At 42.0% G+C, this 21,461-nt stretch overlaps 1 protein-coding gene across 1 annotated transcript in view; it reads right to left on the bottom strand.

Annotated features, from left to right (window-relative positions):
• Positions 1-211: 211 nt before the first annotated feature.
• The window catches only part of LOC102452377 (glutamyl aminopeptidase), a 44,597-nt gene continuing 23,347 nt past the window's right edge, over positions 212-21,461 (bottom strand). The window contains exons 10-20 of the mRNA XM_006119274.4: positions 17,908-18,059; positions 15,564-15,643; positions 14,185-14,315; positions 14,002-14,057; positions 10,072-10,222; positions 8,719-8,798; positions 8,530-8,631; positions 8,261-8,431; positions 6,784-6,924; positions 2,320-2,398; positions 212-2,195 (exon numbers count right to left, since the gene is read on the bottom strand). Of these exons, the coding sequence (XP_006119336.2) occupies positions 2,061-2,195; positions 2,320-2,398; positions 6,784-6,924; positions 8,261-8,431; positions 8,530-8,631; positions 8,719-8,798; positions 10,072-10,222; positions 14,002-14,057; positions 14,185-14,315; positions 15,564-15,643; positions 17,908-18,059 (1,278 nt within the window). The 3' untranslated portion in view covers positions 212-2,060. The remainder of the gene's footprint in view (positions 2,196-2,319; positions 2,399-6,783; positions 6,925-8,260; positions 8,432-8,529; positions 8,632-8,718; positions 8,799-10,071; positions 10,223-14,001; positions 14,058-14,184; positions 14,316-15,563; positions 15,644-17,907; positions 18,060-21,461) is intronic.

Genomic DNA, 21,461 nt, shown 5'->3' with positions numbered 1-21,461 from the left:
TACTGAGAGTGGCCACTAGAGGCAGCTGCAGCACCAAGAGAGTGGCCAGCAGGGCTGATGCTCTGCCATCTTGCCTGCCTGAAGATGAGTAAGGAGCCCTCCTGCACCAAACTTGAAGCCTACCACCCCTGGGGAGAGCTGCGGGCTGGGGCAGGGAGGGTGCTAAAGGCAGGCCAGCAGGAGACGGGGAAGCCCCCAGAGAGCCTGGAGGCTCTGGGCGGTGAGCTGCAGCAGGCCATGTAGGCTGGCCCCTCCCCAGACAGGTTGCAGTTGGGGAGAGGCTGCTGGAAGCCCCCGGTGCCTTGCCCCGCACAGACAGTTTGCAGGCTGCATGTGGGAGTGGGGGATTGGGAGAGCAACCCCCCCCCCTCAGAGCCTCATTCCCTCCTCCCACAGACAGCCTGCAGGCTGGAGGGGCAGCTGAAGGGGGTGGTAGTATCTGGACCCTCCTCCGCCCAATAGCCTGCAGGAGAAAGGAGGTGTGCTTGTATTCTCTTTTGATACTGCAATTCTGCAGTGGTCCCATAAGTTTGGCCAGTTCCCAGGCCTACTCAGTAGTCTGCACTGGGAGACAACCTGGGTCCCATTTGTCCCTAGACAGAGAACAGGGATGAACTTGCTCCTACTAAAGCTCAAAGTTTTTGCCATATCTCATATTAAGAGACAGTGGTTGATGTTTTTCAATAAGTGATGCCACTAATATACTTAGTTTTACCATAATTTTCTTTCCTAATTAATAGAGAATTTTTCCTAGTTGTTGCTTTTTTTTATGGACAGAGAGGCAGCAGGTATACATGTCCTTGTCTAAAACATACAGTGACTGGCATCCTAGGCAGTAGTTACTTAGACAGGAGTTACAGAGAAAAACATATAAAAATTAGAGAATCCCAAATAATAAATTTAAACAGTAGGCTGATAATATCAATCCCTGAAAAGAAATAGTTGTGAAGTCTCCAGGGCCGTGTCCAGACTCAGGGGTTTTTTCGGGAAAAGTAGTCTTTTCCCGAAAAAACTTCCCCTGCGTCCAGACTCAAGCCGCGTTCTTTCGAAATTATTTCGAAAGAACGCGGCTTTTCTTTCGATGGCGGGAAACCTCATTTCACGAGGAAGAACGCCTTCTTTCGAAAATTCCTCTTTTGAAAGAAGGCGTTCTTCAATGTAAAGAGGCCGTCTTCGAAAGAGAGCATCCAGACTCGCTGGGTGCTCTCTTTCGAAAAAGCGGATTTCTCTTTCGAAAGATCCGCCTGCAGTCTAGATGCGATCTTTTGAAAGAGGCTCTTTCGAAAGATGCTTTCGAAAGACCCTCTTTCGAAAGAAGCCTGCAGTCTAGACATAGCCCAGCTGATCCCAGGCTCCTAATGCACTGTCCTTTTAAAGCAGCAAAACGGCACTTCAGAGGGGCAGTGCAAGGAAAGCCAGCACTTCAAAGGGACTTTGCAACAGCGGACCTGGAGATCTGCTGGAGTCCCCAGCTGATCCTAGGTTTCTAATGAGCTGTCCCTTGGAAACGTCACCACAGTGCATCCAAGGGGCAACGTTGCATGAAGCCCGGGGTCCAGCTGGAGATTCCAGCTGATCCCAAGCTCCGTGCAGTGCTGCCCTGTTGAAATGCCACCACAGCGTTTCAAAGGGGAGGCGCACACGATTAATTGCGATTACATTTTTTAATTGTTTGACAGCCCTGATGTTTTTTTAAACAAGTTCATATTATTGCTTAGAATAGACCACCTGTAAAATTCACTGGGTAGGGAATCCCTGAGTGTTTTAAATATTCTTAAACAGATTGCTTTCTACATAAATAAGGAGTACATTTTTCAAAGCAGTAGTTGGGAGGTACAAACACAAACGCTTATTTATTTCATGAGCTACTTTACTCTTACATGTACTGTAGTCCTATTTATCTGAGTGGGTACTTAACTTTATTTGTGTATTTAAGTGCATATTGTAAAATTCAGAGACAGCATTTGTAAACACTCACAAATATTCATGTAAGAAATAGTAAGTGAATAAAAATAAGATAGGACATTTTTAAATATTTGCAGCTTTGAAGTAAACACAAATTAGTTAAACCATGCTTCTATCTCTCCCTTGTTTTGTTTTAGCCATGCTATATTGGTCTTCACTGTTTCGAGAGCTTGTTTCCTGGGTGCTTCTCCTGCTCCAGCAATAGGGTATTTCTCAAAGAAATTTTCCATCTTGAAAAGAGAAAACAAAATGAATTCTGTGCTAGGCATCTTAAAAAATAAAAAGGCAAATTTCCTGCAGAGGAAGAGCTTATAATTTAGTGGTTTAAAATGATAATAGATATCATCTCCATACCTGCCAAAGCTGAAGGTCAGTGTTGAATGTTTGGGTTATGGATACCAGTCGACCAAGATATGCATTGTTGAGAGTGTATCTGGAAAAAAAAGCATTTGATATAAAATCAGATTGCTTTTTGAAGTGTTTTTTCCTTTACTGTTAATAAACTCTTTTTGTTCTTTATCCTTTAGCATCATGAAATAGATGTTGCCCCACATATCTAGATATTAGCAGAAATATTATGAAAATCATAATGTTACATTATTTGTGTACTATTCTGCAGGTTAATTACACCTGGCAAGATCTGTGATGTAAACATTCAAAGAACCATGTCTACTGCATAAAATCAAGTCAACCCTTGAGAGAAATTTCTATTACAACACTTTCATGTGTCTATCCCTTTGTAGCACTAAAATTGTGTACAATCAGAGGACCTCTGTAAATTGGCCAGCTTACTGTGGTTTGGTGCCCCCATGGAAGTTTGTTAGTTCCCCTTTCTAGTGCCTTACTCAGGTAGCTGAAGAGAAAAGATGCCCCAGGAACCAGTATGAATACACAAGAGCAAAGCTGGAAACTGATTTCATTGTCATAATGGGTGTGTCTAGACTACATGGCTCCGTCGATGGAGCCATGTAGATGAGTTTACTTGGGAAAGGGAAATGAAACCCCTTCCTGCTTCTCCACGTGGGAACTAATGATACGGCCAAGAATGACCTTGAGCAGGTTACTGTGGATTATGTAGCACTGGGAAGAAGGATTCAAGAATTCGGAGCGCAAGTGGTGTTCTCGTCCATCCTCCCTGTTGGAGGGAAAGGACTGGGCAGGGATCGTCAAATTGAGGGCGTAAATGCGTGGTTGTGCAGGTTGTGTTGCAAAGAGGGCTTTGGTTTCTTCGACCATGGGACTCTGTTCTGGGCACAATGACCAGGGAGGAGTTTAAAGGTATAGCTCGAGAATGCCTGGGGGTTATCAGAAAGGCAAAAGCGCAAATGGAATTGTGACTGGCTAAGGATGTGAAGGATAACAAGAAAGGTTTCTACAGGCATATTAACAAGAAGAAGGTGATCAGAGAGGGTGTGCGGCCCCTACTGGATGAAGGAGGCAACCTAGTGACAGATGATGTGGGGAAAGCTGAATTACTCTATGCTTTCTTTGCCTCTGTATTCACAGTTAAGGTGAGCTCCCAGACTAATGTGCTAAGTGACGCAAGATGGGATGAAGATGGACAGCCCTTGGTGGGTAAAGAACACGTTAGGAACTATTTAGAAAAGCTAAACGTACACAAATCCATGGGTCTGGACTTAATGTATCCGAGGGTACTGAGGGAGTTGGCAAATGTCATTGAGGAGCCTTTGGCCATTATCTTTGAAAAGTCGTGGAGATCAGGAGAAATCCTGGATGATTGGAAAAAGGAAAATGTAGTGCCCATCTTCAAAAAAGGGAAGAAGAACAATCCAGGGAACTATAGGCCGGTCAGTCTTACCTCGGTTCCTGGAAAAATCATGGAAGGGATCCTTAAGGAATCCATTTTGAGGCACTTGGAAGAGAGGAAAGTGATTAGGAATAGTCAGTATGGATTCACAAAGGACAAGTCATGCCTGACCAATCTGATTAGCTTCTATAATGAGGTAACTGGCTCTGTGGACATGGGAAAGTCAGTGGATGTGATATATCTTGACTTTAGCAAGGCTTTTGATACAATCTCCCACAATATTCTTGCCAGCAAGTTAAGGGAATGTGGATTGGACAAATGGACGGTAAGATGGATAGAAAGATGGCTAGAAAGCCGGGCCCAGCGGGTAGTGATCAACGGCTCGATGTCAGGATGGCGGTCGCTTTCTAGCTGAGTGCCCCAAGGTTCAGTTCTGGGACCGGTTTTGTTCAATATCTTTATTAATGACCTGGATGAGGGGATGGATTGCACCCTCAGCAAGTTTGCGGATGACACTAAGCTAGGGGGAGAGGTAGATACGCTGGAGGGCAGAGATAGCATCCAGAGTGACTTAGACAAATTGGAGGATTGGGCCACAAGAAATCTGATGAGGTTCAACAAGGACAAGTGCAGAGTCCTGCACTTGGGAAGGAAGAATCCCAAGCATAGTTACAAGCTGGGGACTAACCAGTTAAGTAGTAGTTCTGCAGAAAAGGACCTGGGGATTACAGTGGATGAGAAGCTGGATATGAATCAACAGTGTGCCCTTGTAGCCAAGAAGGCTAATGGAATATTTAGGTTGCATTAAGAGGAGCATTGCCAGCAGATCCAGAGATGTCCTTATTCCCCTTTATTCGGCTTTGGTGAGGCCACATCTGGAGTATTGTGTCCAGTTCTGGGCCCCCCACTACAAAAAGGATGTGGACGCATTGGAGAGGGTCCAGCAGAGGGCAACCAAAATGATTAGGGGCCTGGAGCATATGACTTATGAGGAGAGGCTGAGGGAATTGGATCTGTTTAGTCTGCAGAAGCGAAGAGTGAGGGGGGATTTGATAGCAGCCTTCAACTTCCTGAAGGGCGGTTCCAAAGAGGATGGAGAGAGGCTGTTCTCAGTAGTGACAGATGGCAGAACAAGGAGCAATGGTCTCAACTTGTGGTGGGAGAGGTCCAGGTTGGATATTAGGAAAAATTATTTCACTAGGAAGGTGGTGAAGCACTGGAATGGGTTACCTAGGGAAGTAGTGGAGTCTCCATCTCTGGAGGTGTTTAAGTCTCAGCTTGACAAAGCCCTGGACGGGTTGATTTAGTTGGGATTGGTCCTGCCTAGAGCAGGGGGCTGGACTTGATGACTTTCTGAGGTCTCTTCCAGCTCTATGCTTCTATGATTTAAATAATCGCCACTTAATTTACATCAAAATGGCCACCGTGCTGTGCCAATTAGCTAAATGATGGCACAGCGTGGTAGTCTAGATGGGGATCTGCCAACCTCAGAACCCTTTGTCGTCAGATCCTTTATGCCTCGTGAAACGTTTTGATGTAAATGAAGAGGTGATTATTTAAATCACCACTTCATTTCCCTTTGCCGAGTAAACTTATCTACATGGCTCCGTCGATGGAGCCATGTAGTCTAGACACACCCAATGAATGGGAATGAGAACATTGCAAGCCCCTCATTGTAGACTGGTGTAAATACACAGAATATTCTGTATTGGTCCACAGTGGGGATTGACCACTGGAAGAATTCATAGAACAATACTCCCATAACTCGGTGGACCTTGCAACAGTTTTCTCCTGCCACTGGCTGCTAGTGATCTGTCACTATTTCTCGTGACAGAAATACCTTGTAGCATAAGTCTTAACTGCTTTATCTACATCTTTTTATTCTTCAAATTCACACTACAATTCTTTCCCACAAAGATGTACGGTTCAAAAAGCCCAAATTGTAACACATAGAACTTTAAGAAATTGTCGTGCACTTTCTTTCTCTTCTTCCCAAAATCCCCTTGGCTTTTATTAAAGCAAAAAGCTTCCTAACTGATTCCTCTGGTGTTGTCACAACCTCATGTAATTCACTGAGAGTGACAACCAGTGTGCCTGTAGAAAATCAGAATGGGCACTATCTATGTGGGTGAAATGACTGGATATGTGGGGTTTTTTTTGGGGGGGGGGTAGAAAAATCTACGAGAGGCATTGGGCTACAGTGCATTCTCTTTGTACCTGTTGCTCATGCCTTTTAGTTGGCCTAGCAGTTGCAGCCCTTTCATGCCACTTGCATGGTTAGTCATTGAGTCCATGGAATTATTGATACCCCGGTACAACAGTTTATAATAAAGTGGTTTGAAGACTTCCTCTGAAGTTTAATTATTCCACTATTAGGTAGCCATTCAGCTTAAGTGGTATGGCAGGCCTCATACCGTCCTTCAATCTGTAAAGTGCTGAGTGTTGTGAAAACTGGCAGATTAGGGTGCTCAGTATCTCACAGGATCAAAATGCAAATGATTAGATTCTCCAAAGAGCTGGGCTCCCATAAACCAATGGAGTTATTCACATGCTTAAAATTGGGCAGATTCTTGACTGCTTGAAATGGAGCCTTCAGTGTGTTTCCTATTTTATTCAGTGTTTCAAATATTGAATAGCTAACTACTTTGACCAAAAGAGAGGTATGTAACTATGTAAATAATAAACACACCAACTCTTGCTTTGTGCTATTCAGCAAGTTTTGATTCATATTGGAACTTAAGTCTAGGATTTTCAAGCAGTATTTCATTTATTTTTCACCATGGGCTGCAATAATGAAATGCACAGCCATTTTCAGCACTCTGTTCAAAGGCGTTGCTGCTTAAAGCCTCTTGCTTCCACAAGCCATTTGCTGCAACAAATGGGAAAACCCAAAGAAATTTGCAAGATTTGCATCACATTAAGAGAAATGGATTGATGTGTTCCTGCATCTAATGATGACTGTAGGAAGAGACTAAAGTAGAGAGAGATTAGAAAATAAAGAGCAGCAGACTTAGAACGAAGTATAGAACATTCAAAAGATGTTGACGTACCTTTTGACTAGATAGTCCCAGTTGAGTCGCATCCAGTCCCAAGCCATGGTTTTACCATAGCTGTTATAGGAGATGTATTTCAGGACAGTGAACGCATCCTGACTTTTAATAAGACTAGTGTTGTAAATATACTTTAGATACCTAGGAGAAACCAGATGGGAAACAATTACACAGACTTGGAAATCTTTCCTTATAGCTTGTGAAAAGTGAGTTGTAAAGTAACTATTCAAGTATGTATTTTCCAAGACTGAGTATAAGAAATAGTGAAAGCCATCTTAATATTCTCATGTCTTTGCTTGTTTGCTGAGACCAGCCTAAACCATCTGGTGGGAACAGTTCATATTTGCAGAAATATTTGTAGTTTATTATGGAAAAATATAGCACTAGACACTTATTTTTTCCTAGAGCATTTTAAGGATGGTTACCTGTTAGGAATAAGATTTTCAAAATCACCATAGGCACATAGGTTTTAATGTTTTTTAAAGGAGCAAGACTCAAGGGATAACAATTGCATCTTACACATAAGTATGACCTTGCGTACACATCGGCTATGTCTATACTGCACCCGGTTTGTGCAAGAAATATGCAAACGAGGCATATCACCCCACTTCATTGCATAATTAACGAGGCTCCGTTTTTGCACAAGAGGCTTTTGCGCAAGAGCCATTCTTCCTAAAAAAAAATGTGGAAGAACGGCTCTTGCACAAGAGGGGGGTTTTGCGCAAAAAGAGTCTAATTAATTATGGAAATGAGGCACGGCGATTTTCTATGCTTCACCTCATTTGTATATTTTTTGCACAAAACGGGGGCAGTGTAGACATAGCCTACAGGTCTTAGGCCTCAGATCCTCAAAGATACTGAGGCACCTACTTCCTGTTGATTTCCGAGGTCATGTGAAAATTTTATCCTAAATATTCAAAGTGTGAATTACCTACTCTGCAGATTTTGTTGCGGTTTTGCTGTGTGTGTTTGAACAATCCGTGTTTTAGTCACAGAACTGATGACTATGTGGGGGTGAATTACAAAATAACCTTAAATGATACATACACCTGTGAAGTTATACACACTGTAAGCCTTGTTTTCTCATTTACCCCTCCTACTGATACCTTCTTCCCTACTCTTCTAGTGCTTCTTGTTGTTGTCTTTGGGGCAAGGACTGTCATTTTCTGTGCTAGCACATAGGGGCCCGGATCCCAGCTGGGACCTTGGAGAATAGTGCTTTGATGATGGTAGTAGTAACAATTAGGTCTATGCTTACAAGAGACAAAGGGCTATAAAAAACAGCACTTGAGCATATTATTTCAAGCAGGGAAGCAATGACTTTGTCTAGATACCAGAAGTATTGCCTCAGGGAGAACTATTTAAGAGTGACAGCATTTTACAAGCTTCTGTAGTCTATATCATATTTCATATATGACAAAAAGGAGAAGGAGCATTAATTCTACTAGAAAATAACACTCGGCATATTTTCAGCAACCTGTCCAGAAGCGTGATGTTCTTCACTGATGCCAGACCATAAAGCAACTTTTCTTTCTCTTGAGCTAATGGAGTGCTTTGATATTTCTGAAACATGTAGTTCCATGATGTCTCATTTCCAGAGTTCTGCATCCCATAGCGATAAACCAAGAGCCGGAGATTTACAGGTAGACTTTAAAAAAAAAAAAAAAGATTATCACCTTTTTCCTTAGTGGCATTATATACCATACACAGTACTCTTAACTGAATGCAGAAACTGTAAATATTCACCTTGCTCCATTTAACCAGGAATAAAATAAGGTAGATGCATTGTTTAAAGCATCTGTGTCGTCCATACGGCATGCAAATTCTAAAACAGCTGCACGAAGAAGCCTTAAAACACAGGGAGAGAGAGAGATTTTTGTAGGTGTGCAACACTGAATCTCCATAGAATATTAATGTATGCCATAAATTCTTAACCTTGTCACATGGCTTCCAGTTTCATCATCATTCCAACCAAGCTTACTAGCAATGGGTTTAACCAAACTGCGAAAGTATGCCTGAAATAAAGAGGTTTTCTGATTATATTTAAGAGTTTCATGATGTAACAAGGTTTTCAGAGTCATAATTTGCCTTTTTAAATATTCCAACAATAGCTCTTAACTATACCTGGGGGGGAAATTCCTCAATAAAGTTAGCATGTCATGAAAGGATGGGAACATCATACTGCTCTTTGCTTTGCACTATTATGGTGTGCTGGACAAAACATTAAGATGTCCAACCATCCTTAAGCCTTGTATATACTATAACATAACCATAAACTAGCACAAACTCTGATATAATGCCAACTACAGTTTGTGCTTATTTGTACCGACCATAAAATATGTTCAGCCCCAGGGTCAGGTTTCATGATTGCCCACAATCTGATCAAGACATGGTTACGTTTCATGGTGCAGGTATGGCATGAGAAATGTTGCGGTGTTGAACAATCTTGCTTGTAATTCTCACAAGCCATCCGTAGGGGGGCGTGGGATCTGGGGCAACTCCTTGTCCCCTTGCCCCTCCCGTGAGCAATGTCGTCCAGGGGATTCTGGGGACCTGGGGTGGTGGCAGCAGGGTTCACCTCCCCACACCCACACTCAGCAGCTTGCTCCACCTCACTGTGCCGCCTTATCCCGGCTCACTGCCCCTTGCTTCTCTACAGGTGAAGGGATCCAGAGCACTCTGGGCAAGATGCTCTGCTGCCCACTGTTGCTGCAAAGATGCACGCAGCGAGCCAGGAAAGGTCAGCAGGGTGGGGTGGAGTATGCTGCCGGGCTGCTCCAGCCCCTGATGCCTATGGTGAGTGTGGAGGAAGGCGACCCCTGCTGCCACCGTCAATCCATAATCACATAGTTCTTCCTGTCCGTAGGATTGTTGGGGTGCCTGTGGTGGGGCCCCCAAAAGTGTGGAGCTTGGCATGGCTGCCCTGATTTTTCCTATGGACAGGAAGGCTCTGAATATGCAGGACAAACCTAGTACAAAAAAAACTATGCTGTGAACAATCAAAATAGGTGGCAACCATAACTGGGAACACTGATTTTATTTCTAGTATATGGGCCTAGACTGTGGATCTGTATAAATGAGGTGTTTATATGAATCAGCTTGGAAAATATATGTTAAGAGTCTAATAAAAATATACACATTTTAATGTTGAAATTATGCATAAAATAGCTACAGCAACTTTAAAAATCACTCTGCTTTCACTACTGCCATTGTTATAACCCTGACATGGCTATAACTGAACACGTAAGAAGAATAGATTATAAGCAAGACTTTCATTGGCTGCATCACCTTAAACTTGGGGTAAAGCTCTGTATCATCTGTAAGCATCTCTCTGAGGTAAGATACAGCTGTTATAACACCGTTCCAAGGTAAATAGTCCTCTTCATTTTGTAAATATTTTGTTAGATTCAATGAAACAGAGTAATCCAGAAGTTCAGCCCTGAGGAAGGAAGAGAGATAGTTGAAAGAAACGTACAAATCCTGCCTTGTTTGTAAATAGAACACAAGAAGTCTAATGCACCGTGCATTAATTGAGGCAGCCATGTTACATTCTTGTGGGGAGCTCCTTTCAGAACCAGTTCATTGTATGCAATTGAAAATCTTGCTTGCCTACTTTGGAAACTGTCTAGCTGTCTTAAAGAAGAGGGTGTATTGACCCTATCGTACAACCTATAGGAAGCAGAGGTACTCAACTCAGGACGATGTACCTCTCTAGAAGAAAATCTGTTCAAATCCAAGTTTTAGAAGTCAAATTAGAGATCAGCCTTCTATGTTTTTCATTTTCAGTGTCTTTTTACTATAGGTTTAATATCTTCTTCCTGCTCTCCTTCACTCAGTCCCTTTTCCTCTCGGTCCTCCAAATTACTCCTCCTTTCTTCCTCAATTGTGTGCAAGTCCCAGTCTACTTCTCCTCAAATAGGAAGAGAGAAGGACAGAATGGGCCCCCAAACAAGCAGTTGTCTTTTTTTCCCATCTTTGAACATGATCAGGAGAAAAAGTTTTCTTGTCTCCCTTCTCTTTTTCCCTTCACAACCACACTGACGGGGGACAGAGGTAGTCAGGGATTAGACAGAGCTAAGAAATTCTCTGTCTCCTTTGGGAAGGATCATGAGCAATGTCTTCCTCTCCTCTCCCTAAACAACTACAGGTGGGAACAGCTGTGGCTTTCTTATTCCTTTTTCCCAGTGGTAAGGTGCTATATTATGGAGCAGGCACTCAGGAGGATCCAGTGCAACCCTCTGGTCTAAAAATAGACTAGGCAAAGCGAGCACACCACCATTCAGTGCTCTTGAGAGAGCTTTCTTAAAGACTTTTATAAGTGTAAAAGAACCTCACACTCCTAAATTATGGAAATTTAAAAATGATTTGTTTTGAATTTAGGAATTGACACATTCCATTTAGAAAATGTTGGAATGAATGGTTTCAATACTTTAGATTTTTTTTTAACCAAACAAATCAGGCAAATACAACCCGAATTCACAAAATGCTTCAGTTCAACTGAATCTGTTTTTAACTCCCACAGAGGAAAAAAATTCAACAAGCTTTGATAACCAGATTGACTTCCATCTATCCTATTTCTGAGAAACCTCACTCTCACCCTATTACTTAGTGAAATGATCCAAGTCCGTATAAAAGTCTACTTCCATACACCTGCTTTTAATGTAGATGCCCAACCCCTCATTTGTGTGTATTGGAGATTTTGTACTATGATGAGAACTAAAAATCACACCCTTTTAATCACATGCATCTGACGAAGTGGGTCTTTGCCCACGAAAGCTTATGCTCCTACACTTCAGTTAGTCTATAAGGTGCCACAGGACTCCTCGTCGCTTTTGCAGATTCAGACTAACACGGCTACCCCTCTGATACTTGACCCTTTTAATTGTGTTGCAATTGTAGAATCATAGAATACTAGGACTGGAAGGGACCTCAAGAGGTCATCGAGTCCAGTCCCCTGCCCTCATGGCAGGACCAAATATTGTCTAGACCGTCCCTGATAGACATTTATCTAACCTACTCTTAAATATCTCCAGAGATGGAGATTCCACAACCTCCCTGGGCAATTTATTCCAGTGTTTGACTACCCTGACAGTTAGGAACTTTTTCCTAATGTCCAACCTAAACCTCCCTTGCTGCAGTTTAAGGCCATTGCTTCTTGTTCTATCCTCAGAGGCCAAGATGAACAAGTTTTATCCCTCCTCCTTATGACACCCTTTTAGATATCTGAAGAAGTGTTATTTAATCCACAGTGCAGTGATGAATGTGTCTTAGAGGCACTATGGATACGCAGCTCTTCTCTGCTTGTTTCAAAACATGCATATTACATCAGTGCCAAAAGTATTTAGCTAAGATTTCATTTATCCACTCATAGTAAAATGCAGGAAATCTGCTGATACTATGGAGTATGTGTTGGTAGAAGTTATTTCAGATAAATAAATCATTACAACAATACCTAATGCTAATGCTAGGAAAATCATTACAACAATACATAGTAACTCTCAAAGCACTTAAAGAGGGGTTAGTATCACTGAGACATAGAGCCGCTAAAGTGACTTGCTGAAGGTCAAGCATCAACCCAGTAGCAGAGGCAGGAATACAATTGACTTTCACATCTTTTTATGACACAAAAATAAACCCTGAAGCTCTAAACATGGGAAACCATTTTAATGTTGGGGGGAAATCTAATGAATTCAGTTGTATTGCTTTCATAACTGCCCACTTGTGGGAGTAAGGGATTCCTACTCTAGCCGTTAATTTTTGCATGCAGCAATGGGTATCTAGTGGTCTGATCATATGACTGAGAGTCAGAAAGACTAATTCCTTACGAGCTGTGTATCTCAGTATTCTTATCTGCAAAATGGGGGTGTTAATCCTTACCCACTTTACAGCATTGTTGTGAAGATTAACTAATATTTGTAATGCAGCATATAAGTAACACAGAAAATGTGTTAATGTGAATCCCACAGAGGGAACAAAGTAGCTAATATGTAACTAATATGTCATGAAATCTTGTATGCTAGTGAATTTTTGTATTGTACATAGCATTGAACATGAAGGGTTTAATTTTAAGCATATTAGGTGTATAATTCAGGCACACACTTGCAGCAACTGTATATAATTCAGGCATGTGAGAACAAATCATTATAATTATTCTTTGCATGAATAACTGCCATAACAAATAAACTGGATGCAAAATTGTGCATATATTCTGTTTATGCAGTTGCATTCTTAATGGGTTTAGTAAGCAGGCCAAACCATCTTTATTTTTCCTGACTTTTTATAGAACTGTTATCAACAGTCCTTCTAGTTCTCACAGTGTTTATCTCATTAATACACAGCTACTCAACTGCACTCCCACAAGACCCCTTCACTTCATCCAAAGACAAAAGAAATTGCCTGTATTGTGTGATAACAGCAATTAAAGTGCTAAAGAGAACACTATAGCACCATGTAAAAGAGCTGAGATGATAAACTTGGGAAAAAGTTATGGAATATACACAGGAGGTACTTTACAAATAAAGTTCTGAAGGATTATTGTGATTAGATGTCATGTACAAGAGCAGAACAGCTCTTGAAGGAGCGCTCATTATCATTCTAGAGCAATCAACTTTGTGTAGTTATCTGCTTTTGTTCACCCAATAAACCTTGAGAAGGTACACATAGTTGTGTTACCAATAAAGAAGCTATGTCTCATTAATGTTTCATGATTCAGAAAGAAATCTGGATTTTGGGATATTTATTGAGATATACACACAGAGGGGCAGATAGACCCTCTGTGACTCTCCTTAGGCATTTTGTTTCCCCCAGGAGCATGGCTTCATCTGGAACATTTCTGTCATTGCTTTGCCATCGACAGCAGGCTCAAAAAGCCAGCAGCTCTGAAGCCAGAGAAAGGAAATAAATCCTGCTTTCATTGAACTGAATGGCAAAACTCCCATTAACTTCAGTGATTCAAGATCAGACCCAAATGCTGGACAGAGAAGGCCAACCCTAACTGACATCAATAAGAGCTGTACATATGTTTAAGTTTGTTCCTTATGTAGGAAAACATGAGAAGAAAGATAAAGACTGATTTTTTTTCTTTTGGTATAATAAAAACATAATTCAAAATTTCTCATTCTTATCCAAACCAAGAGAATGCCAATATAATAAGCAGTAGGAGGACATGAAGGTTACATGAACATGTCTCTAATGCACTAATTTCGTTATAAAACCTACCTTGCCAAAGAAAACACATCATCCAACAGCCCAACACGATCGGTGGAAGAAAAAAACTACACAAGGGGAAAAAGAAAGAGAACAAGAATGATTTTTATATCTTGTAGAAAAAATAGTAATCATCAATAGACCCCAGAAACCAACAATCTTATAACCAAATCCAGTTAATTTCATCTGACTCACCTTGTGATTGTTAAGCAGATTCTTGGTTATGTCGTTCCAAATTTGTGTTTCATAATTTACACGATAAAATCCGATGTGGTTTGGATTTATTTTCAGTAAAGAAGCAGGATTCCCAGGTGTTACAGTAATTCCTGTGCCAGTAAGCAAATAGTAATGGAAAATTTACATACATATAAATAAATTGGGGGGGGGAGGGGAAGGGCAGGAGGCAGGGTGAGGAAAGGCTCATCAGAAATATGCTCATTCCAGATGTCAGGTTTGATTTTTAACCCATATCCACAAAGGACCCAAAGTTTAATTCCAGCTTGGTTACTCTAAAATGGCAGAGAATAAAGATATTGATGCCAGCTGTTACCTTAGAATAGGAAATAACTGTGGTAAGGATGGAATCTGTCAGCAAACTTTCTTTATTAAATGGAGAATACTGTACTTAGAATAAGCAAACAGGAAATTAAGTGTTTATAATCAAAAGAATAATCACAAAGATTATTCCTATTAATATTTATTCCAAAAGCTTTTGTCAATTCTCAGTGCCACTGATCATGGCCAGACATGTATTTACCACCATCCAGATCCATCATCTTCCCTTAGGCTATGATTCAGGAAAGCGCATATTTAAATCCTATTGCTGTTAATTCAACAACACCTTTACAGATAAGCATATGTGTAGGTGCTTTTCTGAATAGAGATGGATTTACCTATGTCTTAAATTGAGGTGGGAAACCTACGGCCTGAGAGCCAGATGCGACCCCTGGCTTCCTTGGATCTGGTCCCCACACACTGGGGAGCCTGTACTGGTTCACCAGCCCCTCCCCCCCCCATTTTCTCCCCCAGGGAGCGGGAGCAAACAAAATCAACTAGCCTGGGCCCGTCAGGGCTCTGGTGTGTGAGGGGAATGTGGGGTACGTTTTTCTCCTTCTCAGCTGGGGGCCACATGGGTGAGGTGTTTTTGTTTGTTTGTTTGTTTTTACTTCTGATTTTGTGTGCAGCCTCCAACTGATTTTTCTGTAGCTCAGTGGCCCCCAACCCAAAAAAGGTTCCCCACCCTTGTCTAAAATGCTATCGTTAAAATTAAATAGACTTTTTTTTAATGTGCCCCAAATTCGTCTAAATTAGATGACTATATTATAATAGGCTGAGTGTCATACTGCGTAAATAAATAAGAATAGATTTTAATTAGTATAATACTACTTATGGGCAGGGCCTATTCTCATTCCGGGGAAAAATCTTAACTCTGTCATTCCCAAGCAGAGTGTTTCAAGCACTAAAGAGCATAAAAGAGAACTGCTTTTTTTGTTCTTATTGTGGATATTTTTAAAGTTTTGCATGGTTGTCACATTGAGCCTACTATTATTAAATGAAACATCACTGAAGTTTACCTGCAGATCCTGACTTATTGTAGAATGCAACACCTGTTTCATTCCCAGCATGCCATTTCACTGGGATATTCCAAGTGTAACTGAAATTATTTTAAATGAAAAAAAAATGAATAACTTTTGAAAGACAACCTAAAATAACACATTTAAAACATTTTTATCGGTTATCGTGAATAACCATACACCTATGGTGACTCATAAAGAATCTAGCTTCATTGTGCAAGGCACCTCATAAAGTTACTTCTTCATAGTCAATGTATAAATCTGTACATGCCCATACATCTATATCTGCATATCCACTAATGTATGACTAAACACCATAGCTGACAAATCTTGGTCTTTTACCAACAGCTTGATATTTAAATATAATTATATGAACTGTGTTAGGGCATCATCTCGGCAAAAAAAGTTTACAAAAATCTTGGATACAGGCAAGGTAAAATAGATACTTGCTAATTTTTATTGGACAAACCCTGCAGAATTAGGACAATATTCCATTTCTAAGTTAAATTAGAAGGTTTGAAGTATTTGATAGTTTTCCTCTTATAGAAAATAGCAGTAATTAATCTCTAAATCTCTGAAAGGTATGTGTCACACCTCTGGCAGTCTAAACACAGGAGTGGGAGCTATGGACTATCAAGTTCTAGTCCAAATTCTGTGTCTGACTATGTGTGATGCAGTGCATTACACGTGTCATGAATGCCTTGATTTAGGAAGGCATTTAATCACATGCCTAACAGCCATATTAATAGTTGAATTGATCAAGCCATTTTTTCTGAAATTAATTGAAAGATTTCCATGCTTAAAGGTAGTATGTGTTAAGTTCTTCCCTGAATGGGGCCTTCCTGTCTCTGTGCCTCATTTTTCCCCATCTATAAAATGGGAATGATAATTACCAGGGCTGTCAATTGACCTACATTAATGCCTTCTATTAATGCAGGACAGGATTAACACGTTAATTTTTTTAATGCTTTAATTGCAGGCATTAATGCTGCACTGTTCCTTTGAAGTGCTGCAGTGGTACTTCAAAGGGGTTTTGCAATGTGGAGCCGGGGATGAACAGGGCACTCCAGCTGATCCCCAGATCCACTTGTGCTGTTCCTTTGAAGTGCCATTTTGGCGTTTTAAAGGAGCAGTGCATTAGGAGCCGGGGATCAGGTGGAGTGCCCAGCTGATCCCCGGCTCCGTGTTACAAAGCCCCTTTGAGGTGCTGCTCCAATGCTTCAAAGAGGCTTTGCAACAGTGGAGCTGGTGATCAGCTGGAGTCCCCAGCTGATCCCAGGCTCCTAATGTGCTGCCCTTTGGAAATGCCGCTGCTGTGCTTCCAAGGGGTAGTGCTGTATGGAGCCTGCGGTTAGCTGGGGACTCTAGCTGATCCAGGGCTCCATGCAGTCCTGCCCCGTTGAAACGTTACCGTGGTGTTTCAAAGAGGAGGCACGTGCGATTAATTGCGATTAAATTTTTTAATCGCTCAACAGCCCTAATAATTACTCAAGATCAGAAGGGTGTAAATATGTTCATTATAATTATATGCAGCCATTCTTCTGACTTTACTGCATCAAACTTAGGATGAAAGGGAAGGCAGCTTCATTTTAGCAAGTAAGAAAATGAAGGACGTGGTGTCTGTTTGTCACCTACCCAGAAAAGGTCAGTTCTAATTTTACATTTTTAAATAAAAACAGTAACAGATTCATAAGCTTCTAGCTTTTATTAGCTGTGTTTTGGAGAATTATTGTCATGGAGTATTAAAATACTATTGTTTGGCCAAAAGTCTGGCTGTTGCATTTCTCCAGGAGACAGCCAGTAAACGTTTTTAATACTTGTTTTGCAAATTCATTAAGTGAAGTATTTTACCTTCAGTGTTTTTATATGTTCCTGAGACCGTGTACATAAATACTTGTCTTGGGTATAAAGTGCAATGACCATGCTGTTAAGTATGGGTATTGAGGATATGTTCCAGACATACTATATAGAAATCCACATACTTATCTGGCAGCACTATTTAAAGAACATGAGTTCTTAAAGTTGTAATTTTCTTTTTGAGTGTTAATATCCAGGACAGGACTTTGTCAGGATAGGTGTGCTGTAGCCAGTCTTATTGTGAGGCACAACACCCCAGGAGTCTCTTCTTCCTGATCCATGCTGGCTGAAAGGAATACAGTTTCCCAAAGTAATTGGAATGATGAACCACAGCCACTGGGAGCTATGGGGACAGTGCCTGTGGGCAAACTATCTTGCAGCCTGCCAGCAGCTTACCCTGATGGGACACGTGACAGACACTTTGCACCATGTATCTGCAGCATCTCACTATTGGTCTACAGGACAGGCAAGTACAGTAAAACCTTACCCAAGTTCAGAGGGTGGTTCAGAAGGATTTGCTGAGGGGTCCAACAGAAAACGTTTCTGTGTGATCTTTGAATTGGCTTGCACACTCAATACAGGGTATCCCATCTGCCTAGTCCAGGTGTCCATCACTTCCTTCACTGGATTTCCACTTGCCTAAGAGTAATAGCAGATGGTTACTCTGAGGAAGCTAAAACAGACTGTAGAAGGAATAAAACTCTCATGATGAGTGGATGGGAGACCAGGAAGGGAACAAGTCTCCCTCACTAGTGTTAGAACTCTGTTCCTAACTATTGAGCAAATGACAGCAAGATTGAAGGAAAAAGAAAAGAACAAGAAGAAAAGTAAAGAACTGTCAGACATTTTAATTCCTCTTAAAACAAACTGGGTTAAACTAGGTCAGAATTCAGGCAGCAGGTATTGTGATTGACCGTGGCACATCCTGCTGGTCACCTCAGGAATTAGGTTCTCAGCCTTGGAGACCTGCTGCTGGCCAGTGCCTTACCTTTAGTTACCTGTCCTCTGCATGGCTCAGGTCCAGTGTCCCTTCCTGCCCCCAATGCCCTTTCTTCTCAATACTATCCTACAGCAAAGCCCCTGCACTCTAAGGTCCTCCCCTCCCTAGGTACTCCAGCCCCCTATATCCAGCTTACCTTGATGACCCATTGCTGGTCATCATCTAGCCCCTTCCTCCGGGGCAAACTGCAGTCGGAATTGGTCACTCATCATTACCAAGGGGGTGGACCTGTTGACTTCTGCTGCCCTAGTACCTTCAGGCCTTGTCTCAGGCCCTGGAGTATGTGTGTGTGTGGGTGGGGAGGGAGTCATGCCTGAGCTCCACAGTTCTGCCTGCCTTTCCCCAGCACTGCTCTGTTTCCCAAAGCCTCCAGCTTCTATGACAGGCAGGTCCCTTCTGCGCCACAGCAGGAGCAAGAGTGTGCTCCCCACGTCTCTAGAAGCCCCTATTTATACAGTCATAGTTGGGCCCTAATTGAGGGCTATATGCCACAGCTGCTTGCTCCACAGCCCTAGTCCTCTCTGCGGACTGGATTTAACCCTTGATAGGGGCAGACATCCTGTCACAGAGGTGTAAAGAATATTCCCTGCCTTTGTGGCTTGCACCTCTCTGCACCTTTCAAGCTGAAATGATTTCCCTCCTCTGCTGCCTTCTGAGGAGAGTGTAGAGGACTAGTTGAGTCTCGAGCACTGTTGGCAATTTCTTTTGTAGCAAAATTCACAAACAATTGTCTGCAAACCAGTCTTTCCAAGTGCTCTGAAGAGAACTGAGTTGTTGGTTCCATCCTGAGCCCCCAGACAAGTTCAGGTAACTGCGAGTAAAAGGAAGGAGGAACAGAGAGCGAAAGAACTCCCTCTTCCCTGTCCACACATGACTTTTTCTGAAAGCTCTTTCGTAAAAAGGCTTCTTCCTCGTAAAAAGAGGTTTACCAATGTTGGAAAAAACACTCCGCTCTTTCATTTTTTTTTCAAAAGAACGCGATTGCAGTGTGGACGTAATTGAAGGTTTTTTGGAAAAACCATTGTTTTTCTGAAAAAAACTCTGTAGTGTAGACATACCCTAAGCTGGGAAGAGGTAGATATGTTGGAGGGCAGGGATAGGGTCCAGAGTGACTTAGACAAATTGGAGGATTGGGCCAAAAGAAATCTGATAAGGCTCAGCAAGGACAAATGCAGAGTCCTGCGCTTAGGAGAGAAGAATCCCATTCACTGCTATATGCTGGGGACAACTTCCTGGGCATCAATTGTGCAGAAAACAACCTCGGGATTACAGTAAATGAGAAGCTGGATAAGAGTCAGCAGTGTGCCTGTGTTGCCAAGAGGGCTAACAGCATTAGGTTGCATTAATAAGAGCATTGCCAGCAGATTGGAGGAACTGATTATTCCCTTTTATTTAGCACTGACGAGGCACATCTGGAGTGCATCCATTTTTTAGCTCCTCCCCACTACAGAAAGTATGTGGACAAATTGGAGAGAGTGCAGTGGAGGGCAATGAAAATGATTCGGCCTAGGGTACATAACTTATGAGCAGAGGCTGAGGGAACTGGGCTTATTCAGTCTTCAGAAGAGAAGAATGAGAGGGTATTTAATTGCAGCCCTCAACTACTTTGGAATTGGGATGGAAGAATCCCAAGCATTGTTGCAGGCTGGGGACCAATTGGCTAAGCAGCAGTTCTGCAGGAAAGGACCTGGGAATTACAGTGGATGAGAAGCTGGATATGAGTCAACAGTGTGCCCTTGTAGCCAAGAAGGCTAATTGTGTATTAGGGTGCATTAGGAGGAGGATTGCAAGCAGATCTAGAGAAGTGATTATTCCCTTTTATTCAGCATTGGTGAGGCTGAAGCTGGAGTATTGTGTCCAGTTCTGGGCCCCCCACTACAGAAAGGATGTGGACCCATTGGAGAGAGTCCAGCAGAGGGCAACCAAAATGATTAGGGGGCTGGAGCACGTGACCTATGAGGAGAGGCGGAGGGATTTGGGCTTATTTAGTCTGCAGAAAAGAAGAATGATGTCTTCAGCTTCCTGAAGGGAGGTTCCAAAGAAGATGGAGAGAGGCTGCTCTCAATGGTGACGGATGGCAGAACAAGGAGCAATAGTCTCAAGTTACAGTGGGGGAGGTCTAGTTTGGATATTAGGAAAAACTATTTCACTGGGGGGGGGGGGGTATGAAGCACTGGGATGGGTTACCTAGGGAGGTGGTGGAATTTCCATCCCTACAGGTTTTTAAATCCCAACTTGACAAAGACCTGGCTGGGATGATTTAGTTGGGATTGGGAAGGGGAAGGGGGCTGGACTTGATGACCTCCTGAGATCTCTTCAGTCCTATGATTCTATACCTGAAGGGTGGGTGTCAGAAAGACTATTGGGCCAGGCTATTTTCAGTGGTGGCAGATGACAGAATAAGAAACAATGGTCTCAAGTTGCAGTGGGGAAGATGTAGGCTGGATATTAGAAAAACTATTTCACACGGAGGGGGGTGAAGCATGGGGATGGGTTGTCTAGCTGAATCTCCATCCTTAGAGGTTTATGAGACAAGTCTTGACAAAGCCCTGTCAAGAATGATTTGGTTAAGGTTGATCCTCCTTTGAGCAGGGGTTGGACTAAACTAGATGATCTCCTGAGGTCTCTTCCAACCCTAATTTCCTGTGTTTTTATTATATAAATATTTGCCTAGTTTTACAACAAGCTACATAAAAAACACTAGGTGAATAGACAAAAAAGACCATCTTGACATGAGTAATTACGCATTTTTAAACATTTGAATTAATCTTTCATTTTATTTTAAAAAGTTGCATGTATTTTGGGAAAAACAAAAGAGCCATATTTGGTTCCATACTGAGCCATATTTGGCTCAAGAGCCATAGGTTGCTGACTCCTGGTTTAAAAGTTGAAAGCCACTGTCTTAGATACTGTTGTGATGTGTGCTATAGAAAACCCTACTGTAGAGAGAATCATAAATAAATGGGAGTGAACGAGAGTGTGTGTGTAGTTTATTAAGTGAGACGGATATGAGCAGATAGATAATTTGGAAGGGTTGAAGT

Source organism: Pelodiscus sinensis, chromosome 5 (assembly GCF_049634645.1).
Source record: "Pelodiscus sinensis isolate JC-2024 chromosome 5, ASM4963464v1, whole genome shotgun sequence".
NCBI classification, from domain to species: Eukaryota; Metazoa; Chordata; order Testudines; family Trionychidae; genus Pelodiscus; species Pelodiscus sinensis.
The sequence above is the reverse complement of the archived record's forward strand: the minus strand, read 5'-3'. Positions and strand labels throughout refer to the sequence as shown.